The sequence below is a fragment of the Convolutriloba macropyga genome, chromosome 9, assembly GCF_964194025.1.
Source record: "Convolutriloba macropyga chromosome 9, txConMacr16.3, whole genome shotgun sequence".
In the NCBI taxonomy this organism is placed as follows: domain Eukaryota; kingdom Metazoa; phylum Xenacoelomorpha; order Acoela; family Convolutidae; genus Convolutriloba; species Convolutriloba macropyga.
In genome coordinates, this window is record NC_134476.1 from 31,203,529 (window position 1) to 31,217,003 (window position 13,475).

Genomic DNA, 13,475 nt, shown 5'->3' on the forward strand with positions numbered 1-13,475 from the left:
TCAGAATTACAATCCCAACAACAACAATGGAAGCACCTTCAATAGAAACTATAACAATCCGAACAACTTCATGCCAAATACAAATTCACGACAACAGAACACCGGACATTCTCATAACCAAACATACACACAAAATCAAAGCCAAAGGCAACAGAACTTTAACAACAACAACAGCAACCCACGACCACAAAATCACACATGCAGCAACAACCAAATCAGCTCGTGGATACGACCTCAAGTTCAACTTCAAGCCATTCCGGTTATCCTTTACACTGAAGACGTATCAATAGAAACATATGCTCTTTTGGATAGCGGGAGCGACAACACACAAATAACAAACTCAATGGCAAAAGCACTCGGAATAAAAAACACAGATCACATTGCAGTACCAATTTCTTCACTTTACGGAGAACATATCATAACATCAACTGAAGTTCTTCTGGGAATTGGATCACTCAACAGCACCCGACCTCTTTTCAACCTACCGGTGTACGCCACGTCAGCATCTGACTTTCAAATGCCGAATGTACCCGTTGAGATGTTGAACTCTATCTGCGCCGACTACGATCATCTTAACAACATCACATTTCCACAAATACGAGATAACAGAATAGGAGTTTTAATCGGAGCGGATGCCTTCATAGCAACAGTACCACTTAAATTCACAACAGGACCACCAGGAACCCCATACGGAGTCTTGACGCAGCTTGGATGGACCGTTACAGGACCAATACCACAGAAATACAAGCCAACCAGTAATAAACAAGAAGTCAATTACAACATCACGCTTTACAACAGAATTAAGAACCAAGAACAGGAAATAGAGAACGACATGCTTCAAATGTTTTGGACAATGGAGGGAAAAAGTTTAGTGAGCGGAAAAAAGACACTGACAGCAGATGACAGGAAAGCTCTTGAAACACTAAAAAGGACGACATGCCACAACGGTTCTCGTTATGAGATCGGACTACCTTGGAAAGATGACACTAAGCTACCGAACAACTACTTTCTTGCCAAAGCACAATTACAGTCACTTGAAATCCGACTTCAACAGGAACCAGACCTATTTTGTCGTTACAACCAAACCATCGAGGCAGACATCGAAAATGGATTTGTTGAAGAGACACAACGTCAACCCAGTTTCATGAATTCACAACTTTGGTATCTCCCACACCACCCCGTTGAACATAAAATGAAGAAAAAAGTAAGACGGGTCACAAATGCAGCTTCAGTATACAAAGGACATTCACTTAACAAAGCTCTTTTGACCGGACCAGATCTACTATGCAGCCTTGTAGGACTTCTTCTGAGATTTCGGCAGTACAAGATTGCAGTAACCGGTGATATCGAAGCGATGTTCATGCAAGTTGCCATCAGAACAGAAGACCAAGACGCACTAAGATTTTTGTGGAACAAAGATGGAGAAGAAACAATTTTCAAGTACAAGAGACTAATATTTGGTGCAACTTGTTCCCCTTCATGTGCAATCTACATACTCCACAGATGTGCGGAAGACAACAAATTAAGTAATCCCGAAGCCTACTCAGCCATAAGAAACAATTTCTACATGGATGATTACCTTCAAAGTTTCAACACAACCAAAAACGCAGTAATCACAACAACAGAGGTAAAGGATACATTACACAAAGGTGGCTTTAAACTTACAAAGTTTTTTAGTAACGACCCAAACACAGTCATGAAAATAACTGGAGAAAATGCAGACACAGGGATAGAGCAACGCATTTTAGGACAAATGTGGAATGCCAAGGAAGATATTTTCATCTTCAAAAGACCAGACTTAAAACTGGATGTCAAAAACATGCAACAACGTCAATTGCTCTCACTCGCCGCATCATTGTTCGATCCCCTTGGAATCATCACGCCGTTTTCCATTAGAGTACGATGCATTCTTCAATCAATAGTGAAACAAGGTAACAACTGGAACAATCAGATTCCAAGAGAGTTCCAACACGACTTACAGCAATGGGTCGACGAATATGAGCAGATGCCAGAGATTTCTATTAGCAGATGTCTGATCCCCAACCCAGAAGCTAAGCATGAACTTCACATATTTTGCGATGCATCAAGTACAGCAATAGCAACGACAATATACATCAGATCAACAAGCGCAGAAGAAATAACAACTCAATATGTTGTTAGCAAAGCAAGAGTTGCCCCCATTAAAACAAAAACCATCCCGAAGTTAGAACTAGAAGCAGCAGCTATGGGAGCAGAACTTGCTTCTTTTGTTCGAAGCAAAATGACAGCACAGTTTGACAAAATTCAGTTCTGGACTGACAGTATGGCCACCTTAGGTTGGATTAAATCAACAAAACACCAAAAAGTTTTTGTAGCAAATAGAATTGCAAAAATTTTAGCCAACTCTAAGTCAGAACAATGGAATTTTGTACCTGGTAAAATCAACCCTGCAGATCACGGAACAAGAGGACTTTCTTTAACAGACTTGAAAGAAAAATGGCTGTCAGCGCCAAAATTTCTCCTAGAAAATCCCGTTCCAAATTTTCAAAAAGACCAGCAATTTACAGCAATGAACGTTTTACGTACAGAAACTTCAAACACAGTTATTGACACTAATGATTTCTCTAGTTGGAATAAACTTATGCGACGGACCGAAACAGTAATGAAAGCAGTCAATATCTTTCGAAAACGACCAGTCACAAACAGTTATGAAGACGCACGACACCATCTATTGAGACAATCACAGCATAAAACTTTTTCTGAAAGCATAAGAAACCTTGAACGGGAAAATGAACTAGACAAAAAGGACAAGTTATTACAGTTCACTCCCTTCCTGGACGAAGATGGTTTAATACGAGCAAGAGGCAGACTAAAGCACGCTAAAATACCTTACAGCCAGAAACATCCAATTATTCTTGACAGTAAGGATAATATTACCAAATTAATAATTGAGCAAGCCCACAACGACTGTAGACATCTTGGAACAGAGTTTGTCCGAGCACACCTGCAACAAGATTTCATCATTATAGGTCTTAGACGATTTTTGAAACAACTCTGTAAAACATGCTTCATTTGCCGACGATGGAGAGCACAAAATATCAACCCCCTCATGGCCGACCTACCCAGTTTCCGATTCGCAGAAGCAGGAAAACGATATCCTTTTCTAAATGTTGGGTTAGATTTTTTCGGACCCTTTTTCATTGAGCACACAAATCGCAAATTGGAAAAACAATACGTATGTCTTTTCACCTGTCTTGTAACTAGAGCTGTGCATCTGGAGGTTTGTCAGACATTGGACACAGATAGCTGTCTACTAGCCATTAGAAGGTTTGTTTCGCGACGAGGATATCCCGAGTTAATCATCTCTGACAATGGATCGAACTTCACATCAGCGAAAAAAATGTTGGATCTGAGCAAAATCAATGCGGACAACGACTACATCAAGTCCCAGCTACAGCAGCAAAATATTACATGGAAAATGAATCCACCTCTAGCCCCTCACTTCGGCGGGATATGGGAAAGGCTAATTCAGTCTGCTAAACGCACGTTGCTCATAATTTTAGGCAGCCAACAATTGAAAGCCGAAATTTTTCAGACAATTGTAGCCGAGACTGAAGGACTTCTCAACTCCAGACCAATTACATATGTCTCTTCAGACACCAACGATGAAGAAGCACTAACCCCTAATCATTTCTTATTAAGACGCCCTTACAGCCCTTTAGCACCGTTGACATCAACCAGCCGAACGTTTAGTAAAAAGGAGTTCTCTTACACACAAACATTACTGGATCATTTTTGGAAACGTTTGCAAAAAGAGTACACATCAGATCTTATCAGCCGACCAAAGTGGAGAACAGAATCAGAACAATTGAAAGAAGGCGATTTAGTCTGGCTCTTGCATGAGTTCACTCCGAGAGGTATTTGGCCAATGGGTCGAATTGCGAAATGCCATAATGGATTGGACGAGCACGATCCTTCGAAATCAAGACATCAACTGGAGTGCTGAACAGACCAGCAGTCAAATTAGCTAAAGTTTTACACAATACTTGAAACCATTAAACTTTAAATTTCAAACGCGTATCGGTTTTAAATTTCCATAATCATTTTGTCCAAAGTCAGCGTATCAAATATTCAATTCACACAAGCTCAAACAATCGAGCTCAAACAATCATGAAGAAGTAACAACGCTGTGAAAATACAAAACGAAAAGAGAATTGTAACTTCCCCAAGTCCTTAACTTCCCTAAAACTACGCGAAATCCAGCTTTGCCCTCACCGACAAGTGTTTCTTTGCCCTCTCCGACAACTGTCATCATCAAGTTTTCGTTATATTTTGCCCTTATTTGTCAGTTCGACAAAAGCTAACGTCTCCGGAATCCAACCCACATAATTTTGTCAACAGCCTTCAGATCGACGGAGTATACACCTTCACATCAACAGAGTTTACAGGACATACTGCCAACGATCTTCGATTAAACTTCAACTTTCACATCCCCCATGAAGCCTAATAACTACTTTCACATATCCTTGTGATTCAACAACACAATATTCCAACCACCACACATCAAATTAAAACGTCGATGCAAACGTATGATCACCAATTTTCACATACATATAGCCGGTGTATATGTGTCGCCCCGGAAGAGTGTACGACAAATTTACACATACACACACACAGAAAGCAAAAAATGCCCTCAATTATGACAACAGAGCATCTTAACAGCTTCGACATTACAAAACAATGTTGAAATTACATATCAGCAAAAGAATCATGTAAACTTGATTGTCGAAATCTTAAGTTGTAAAATACAACAAGAGTATTCAGTTTTACCCTCATGCACGCGGCCCGGAGTGTTCAAGCACAAGCTTGATTTCCTTAATTTGTTTTGATTGATTGATGACTTCTGATTTGTTTTGATTTGTAAAATTTGCGGGTTTTATGTTTTACCCACGTGTGCAACCTAGCAATTCATTTTAATCTGGAAATCTCTTGTTAATAAGTAGTAAACAATATATATATATATATATATATATATATATATATATATATTATGTATATATATGTATATATATATATATATATATATATATGTATATATATATATATATATATATGTGTGTGTGTATGTTTGTATGTATGTATGTATGTATGATTGTATGTATGTATGCATGTATTGTATGTTTGTATAAATATATGTACGTATATATATATATTTGTTTGTATTTATTTATGTACGTATGCTTGAATGTATTCATGTATGTATGTTTGTCTGTATGTATGTATGTATGTATGTATGTATGTATGAATGTTTGTATGTACGTATGTATTTATTTTCGTATATATGTGCAATTAAAAAGTACTTCGTTATGTTTCCTGCTGTACGATTTTTGTAACTTTATATAGAAGTTTTATGTAGTTAAATTTCGCAAAATTTTCATGTACATAATTCAAGGTTTTTCAAAATTAAAGTTCGCGTGTACTTTTTTTACACTGTACTGTCTTCACTATGTACTGTTTTCACTGGCATCTTCTTTATTTCGATAAGTTAGGTCTAGGGCCTCTCGGTTTGATGTTCTTGAAACATTGGCGAACACTTTTCATATCAGTGTTAATGAGTGAGTTCTTATCAAAGTTTTAAAAATTCTAACAGAAAATTCTCTGAAACAATCACTATGGTATTTTAAAAGTTCTGTTAGACTCAGCTGATAGTTTTGATTGGTCGGCTAATTACAGATCGCTTTTACGTCGTTTTTTTGGACATCGATGCAAGTAACAATACAACATGGCCAGGGCAACAAAATACGTCTGAGGAGTTTCTTTATGATAAATAATACTCAATTCATTGTTATTTCCTTTAGCACGTCCAGGCATTTTTTCCCATGAACAGCCTGCTTTTAGACTTTTTTGTTCTGAACAACAATTCGAAGGATTGAAAAATGTTTTGATCATGATAAGCAGAAAACTTGCATTTACACTGTTCATAGTTGTTTCAGAAAGGGATAAATTTTAGACTGATTTTTTGTCTGGGCAGTGTAAAAAGTGACATGATCAAAAAGTGACTTGGCCTTAGTAAAAAACGGTCTGGGAAATACTACAGTTCAGCGCTGATTTTTGACGTTACTATGATCCGGGCAGCTATCATCCAATTTTCAGTCTCCAAGTCGGAAAATGCAAGTCTTCTATGCAAAATATCCAAAAGTGCGATGGCAGATCTTAGCTGAAATTTTCCTGAAGTTAGCTTAAAAAGCTGGTTTCAATCAGCTTATCAGCTTATGATTCGGCATTGATTTGGATTTGGATTACAATTCGTTTTTTACTGCTGCTCCGCCTTCTTGCAGCTCCTGTCCTGGGAAGGATAGCACACTTTTTTCCCATAAAGTCTTTCAGATTCGAGTCATCACAGAAATATTCATTTCAACACCTTTTAAGGTACCTACCGCCCTACGAAGTCATAACAAACGAAGAAATCCTCCTCAGGGGTTTCTCAGGTCAAATTTACCAAAAGTTCTCCCGCAAATTACCACCAACTCATCAATTTCCCACATCAAGTTCTTTCGTCGCCCAAGAAAAGGACCCAAAACTACAAAAACACCTTGTTTACCCACTGCCGCCAGGGTACTACAGAAAACGAAGCAAAGTTAATGACAGTAACTTTCAAAGTGTAAGATCAAATTTAAAGGAGTCTTGTCAAAAAATAAACACAGTTCCGTACGAATACAAAAAACGAGTTTCCAAGAGGCCGATTTATTTTATCCAAGAAGGATTCTTCTATCACAATGATATGATATACTGTTTGCCAGCGGGGTGGATAGTTCCAAACAGTGACAAAAGGCCGGTTTTCTTGACTGCGCTGGCATGTTACAGACCTTGGGTGGTACTAAAAGGCGACAAAAACCCACTGTATTGCTTCACTCAGAAATCGTATTTGAAGGTATGCCATTTAATTGTTTTCATTAAAGACCTTGAATTGCCACATTTGAGATCTGGGTAACTTTATTTGCTTTAATCAGCATAATCCTTTCATATAATCTGCTTAAGACACTGCGAGTGCTTACACTGGTTGTACTCACCCCGATATCTTGTCAGGAAACTTGCCATCTCTAAAAGTCTTCAGACTAGAAGTCTTGTCTCACAAGATAGGCAGTATTCTTCTTAGAGTCTTACAAGATAAATAATCATCTAAAAAGAATCTTACAAGGTAAACAGTTTTCACGCCGATTTTCCAGATTTTTCTGGAAATTTTTACTAGATGTGCTATCGCACTACTGTCCATGAAGCAAATGTTGTTTATAAACAAAGAAATTGAAGCTCAAAAAACTAATTAATTGGTTGTGTTTGCACCTGAACTACAGCACGTCGACACATTTGAGAATTTGGTATCATTATACTTTTATCGTTTACAAAATTCGTTCAGTTTTTTTTCAAACCCAGGCTGGGATGAACATTCTGCGAGTAATCACACCCAGAACATATGTGGTTCCATACAAGACACAAAAAATTTATGAGTTTGATATTCCAATTATGAATACAAAGCATATATTTGATCTATGAACTTTTTGTGGCTAGTAAAAATTATATGTGATTTTTTTATGATTATTAGGAACCAAATATGATATTTTCATTATTGACAATATTCACAAAACATAATTTATTGTTAATTCAAAGGGTTTTTTTGTAGTTGATGCTGCCAGTCAATCAGCAATCATACGCTAAATGGCGCTCTCTGGGGAAGAGTTTATACAAATGGGTAGTTTATAAAAATTCGTAAAAAATTTTGACTTTAACTTTAGCTATTGGTTGTTGTTGGATACTAGCATACAGCTATGTTTCGCACAAAGTAGAAAAACTAAAGTGTCCAGACACATCGAGATGCTTGGGATCAATATATCGTAGTACAAAGAAAACGCGTTGTTCAGTAAAAAAAATTCTCAAGTGCTTGGCTTGTTTGTTTACTAAAAAGAATTTATTCCGTTTAAGAATATGAAAAAATTGAAATTATCAGTTTTAATTTTATGCCCAGAAAAAAACCTTTTGATAATTTTCATGGTCATGCTACACTTTTTATGATCTTTTTATGTTTACTGAGAAGCCATTTATAGTCAGAGGGTTCTTGCTAACATTTTATCAAACCGTATATGAATTAGCATGATTACCAAGAACCGTGAAACAAATAACTTTGTTTGATTACTAAGATTCCTTTATGATATTAAACCTGGGAAGTTATTGAATGCCATCAATTACATTAACAGTGCATTTTTAAGTTCAACAAGGCGGCTCCTTAATGTGCGTTCGCACATGATGTTCCGACCCGAGCTCATTTACATTTTTGACTTATTTGTCAACCAAATGAAGAGATAACAAAAATAGATGTTTGACTTTAAAAAACACGTTACAAAACGTAAATACTAATTGAGTTACATAATGCCATTTCTCATTACAGCGCTCACGAGATCTACCAATAAAAAGACTACGAGAAAAAACAGCAAACAACAAATTATGCAAAAACAAAATTTTCACGGCAGAAACCCAATATATAATTTTAGAAGCACCTAGTAACAACGTCAAAATGCAATCAGATAAAACCTTAACTCCACAAATTTAGTTTTTGCTAACTATACAGCAGATGTATGTTTTTCATAATGAGATTAGGTAAAAAGTTGACATAGAGAAAAAAATGAGGTTAAAGTCAAAGATCAATCAACATTTCTTAAACCAAATAATTTCAAAAGTCGAAAAAAATCTTCAGCTTTTTAACAAAATAATTCTTGATAAATTTACTAAAAAGTCAAAATGAAACTTATGGGACCTGTCTTTGCTGAGACTAAACCATAGGAATGAACTAAATACTCAGAAAATCTCAAAAAAACGAACAATTTACACAAAGACGCAGAAAATCTTAAAAAATTAAGAACATTAACATAAATTATTGAAGCCATTAAAATCATCGGCTATTATCTGAATTTTATTTATTTTTATTTCAGTTTACATTTATATTCATTCAGCTCAAAATTATACTAAAAGAGAAAAGAAGTTCGTTCATTTGGGCCACATTTGAAAATCATTGGGATCTGTTATTACCTGAATAAGCTAAAAGAAGAGAAAAAAGAAACACAAATACACCACTCACAATATTTTTTATGAAAACGCATAATGTCCACCAAACAAAATATCAGTTAGGACATAATATTAGTAGACAAGTTGTTTTTTGAAATTCAAGGAATTGGAGTGGACTTCTCAATGACGAGAACAAGTTGACGAAAAGAACAAAAAAACTGAAAAGTTTGAAAAATCTTTGAAGATGTATAATATCATCATTTTTAAGACTATTGGCTTTAATGAGTGATGTTACCCGAAACTGACTGCTTCGGGTAACATCACTCATTACAGGTTTATGGGCAACATGACAGGCAACATTAAAGGTTTATGAGACCGATCAGAATTTTACGGCTACCTAAAAATAAAAAAAAGCAAAAACAGCAAACTCACAAAAATTAAGCGAGAAAAGTTTCAAAGCCATTAGAGAATGAACTTTTCAGTATAAACACTTCTATTTTCAATTATTTTTTAACAGCAGGGTGATTGTTTCTATTGTTACAAATTGACTTGAAAAACAACAAACATAAACAAAGATATTAAAACCACGTTTTTGGGAAAAGCCCTAGTATCAAAGACATTAAATTCAATTTTTTTCAACGCAGTTAATTAAACACACTAAATTCTGCCTCGATGAAATAACAATCATAGGTTTCATTCATGTGACATCAATAACTCATCACAATAAGTCGTATGGCAAAGAAAAATACATCAAAACCACGAAATTTTTGAGAAAACCCATAGTATCAAAGTCATAAAATTCTACAGCTTTCAACGGAAGGCATTTAATACGCTAAATTTTGCCTAGATGATGTGACGACAAGGATGTTTGTCATTCAAAATTTATCAATAAGACATCACAACAAGTCATTGACTATGAAAACAACAACAAAAACAGGCAAAATCCAAAAGTTCGGTAGAAAATTGAGAGAAGAAAGTGTCGAAGCTATTTAAACCATAAGCTTTTTTCTCTGAAAAATTTCAACGATCCACTGAACGTCTTCACTAAGCCAATGGGAGCTATCAATATTAGGATAATGTAATACGATTTCAAAATCAACCAAAATTACTAAAAAAATCCAAAAAGTATAAAAATTATGAAAACTCGTGCACCGAAGTAAAAAACACCAATAGTTAGAAGACAAAACCACTAACTAGATAAAATTTTGTTGATGCAGAAAAAAAGCTGTTCTGTCATTACCGAGACTGACTTACAATCCACGAAAATAAGCTTTTAAGTTCAAAAAAAAATTCAAAAAAAATATTTTTAAAGTCTTAACAGCCATTAATCTCAAAAGCTTTCATAGGAATTCAATGAATACGCTCAGCTATGCAAGATGTGAATACAAAGATGTTTATCATGCCTAGGTTATGCATAAGACATCACAACATGTCTTATGAGTATGAAAAAAAAACAACAAATACAGGCAACAAAACAAAATTTTTTAGAAAAATGGGAGAAGAAAATGTTGAAGCCATTTAAACCATATTTTTTGCTCAGAAAATTTAATCTATGATCCTTTGGACGTTTTCACTAAAGGAAGATGTAGCCATCCACATTAGGATGACGTGATAAGATTTCAAAATGAACCAATAAAACGAAATGTCCAAAAAAATTTTAAAAAAATTTGAAATCTTGTGGCATTGAAGACGTATAACCAATAGTTATTCGATAAAGCCGCCAATGAGATAAACGTATGTTGCACTGGTATGATGGAGTTCAATCCTGTTTTACTGAGACGAACTTACAGTTCACAAAAATAAGTTTATGATTTACTAATTTTAAAAAAAATTCGAAAATTTATTTTCAAAGTCTTAACAGCCATTAGCTGTCCACTCACAGAACTGAATAGGTTCACTTATTGCTCATTAACAAATCTATTACACCTTTAGTGAAAAAGTTTATGCCATAGGATAATAAAACTTTAGTAAAACCTCAAAAAATAAATCAAAATTTTATTTGAAATTACGAAATTTAAGATACGATTCCAAAAAAAAACATGAGCGATCCCTTCGAAACAAATTTTTTGTTCATTGGGCTTCATTTGATCGTAAAAGAGGTTTGTCATTAACGGAACTTCGATATTAAAAGTGTCTAGTAGTCTCTAGGTGACTTGAAAAAACAAAAAAAATGCAAAATTTTCTAAAAAAAAAAAAAGAGCTCCCAAACCCAATTCGAATTTTTTTTATAAATAATAAACTTCCCTCTAAGACTAGAACTAGTCTTTATTATCTCCTTTCGTCTATTAAAAACCTAAAATTGATTTACTTTTTGGCATGAAATTTAGTTCTGAATTAAATTTTTTGTAGAAAAAACGTTAATTCGAACGAAAATTACGGTAAAAGTGAACAAAAGTGAACCAAATATCCAGTGTTCACATGAAACTTTAAACCTCGATAACTCCACGAAAAAAAACGAAATTCAAAAAAAACTTATTAATTTCGAATTCTACGCTGGACGAGCTTTTTAATGATACCACTCACATTTCTCTAGGATGAATATATCGGTCGGTCAAAATTCACGGAACAAAAAAAACCCATTTGAGTATATAGTTCCTCCCCCCCCCACAAGTGGGGTCGGAACAATTATAGTTTTATCTATGTAAATTTGTCCGTTTTCTGTTCCTTTAAAACACTACCAATCCCAGAGCTTAAATGATGGACTAACATGGCACGAAAAGTTCGTTTTCAATGCAGCTTAAATTAGGAAAATCAACTAGCTATCTGGATAATTTTTTAGCCCGTATTGTTCCGACCTCCACTTTAGTGGGGAGGGAAAAACTATATACTCAACTGGGTTTTTATTTGTTCAGTCAATTTGCCGATCGATATAATCATTGTAGAGAATTGTGAGTGGTATCATTGAAAAGCCCTTCCAGCGTAGAGTACGGAATGTAAAAGATTTTTTCGGTTTTCGTTTTTTACAGGGAGTTATCGAGGTTTAAAGTTTTGTGAACATTCGACTGTTTTTGTTCACATTTTCAGTAATTTTCGCTAAAATTTTGCACAATTTCGCTAATATAATTCAAAGAAAGTTAAAAATTTTAACGGCAGAGTGTTTTTGTTACCGTTAGAGATAGAAGAGCGTTGTTGAATTGTTTGATTAAAGTTTTTTGCCCAAAATTTTGATAAAACATTCAAAATTCAAACTTTTTTCATCTGGTCCACTTTGTTAATGTTTGCCAGACTTAGTGGCCTAGAAACCTTTAAACAGACTCTCTAATCTCAAAAAGAGCGCTAGTTGCAATTAGGCGCCGTATGAAAGTCTACTGGAAATAAAATTTTGCCGTTTTTTGCAGATTTAACTCGATAATTATACAAAGTACATCGTTCTTTTTTTAATAATTGAAGAATTCCATGCAACCGTTGGTCTAACTCCTAAACACTTGGAACACTTGGTCGGTTTTCTGGGGGCTCGATAAAATCAGGGAGAGGTTCGACAATATCATGTATTCTTAGAATCAGAGACTTTTCCATTTTTAATTTGATGTTGCCTTTTTTCAAAATGTTTTGCTTTTGTTTTTTTTAATGTTAATTACTGACAATATTTTTTACTCACGACTCTCTTAAAGACAGCTCCATTTTACGTAAATTTAAAGTCTAATGTAGATACAGTTTGTTTTCAGAGAACCAAAAGGTTTTTATGGCTTTGAGGAAGAGTTTTAGTAAATTTTAACTGAACTCTTGTCTTTTGCCTTCAATTGTTATTCTTTTGACAGTCTGATTTTTAAGTATGAGCAATCAAAGACCTAAATTTCCTCATCAAGAGGAGCAAGTAAACTTTTTTTATTCATTCGGTTGTTACCTAATGTCTCTTATGTTATTGAATATATTTGTTTTAAGGAAATTTCAGTGATTTTTTAAACTTGTCAACTTTTTATATTATTTTAGTCAACATTTTGTTTATTCTCATTAAGTACTGGTCAACCTTTCCTCCCTATCGAATACAAACTAATTTTGTCGCCGATTATTTTAACAGAAGGTTTTCTTGCTTTTGATACTACGAAATTTTCTGATTTTTGTGCATAATTTATCATTTTTGCTGTTGTTTTTGATTCTATTGTAAATTGTAACATTATTTAACAATCTAACAAAAAAACTATACAACATTTGAAACTGAACGTATTTTTTGTTTTCATAACATATGGTTTGAAGGCCTGCGACACCGTTCTCTTGCAGAAATTGGTAAAGTTTTTTATTTTTGCCCTTTATTTGTTGTTCATTTTTGTTCTCATATGCCAAATATTGTGTAATTAAAGGTCTCTGTGTCCAACTATAGATAAACAAAAGAACTTATTAACTGATATTGGTGAATAGCTAATGGTTGTTTTGAGTTTCGAATTAAATATTTAAAAAAAGATAGTAATCTTCAACTTATCCCGGTTTCTGGTTTGCGTTTTTTC

The 13,475-nt window shown here is 34.6% G+C and overlaps 1 protein-coding gene across 2 annotated transcripts in view; it reads left to right on the top strand.

Moving 5' to 3' along the window:
• Positions 1–13,475, top strand: part of LOC142345334 (uncharacterized) — a 33,026-nt gene that overhangs the window by 16,259 nt on the left and 3,292 nt on the right. For both annotated transcript variants that reach the window (XM_075397335.1, XM_075397334.1), the window contains exon 5: positions 6,409–6,910. In XM_075397335.1, coding sequence (XP_075253450.1) covers positions 6,409–6,910 — 502 coding nt within the window. The remainder of the gene's footprint in view (positions 1–6,408; positions 6,911–13,475) is intronic.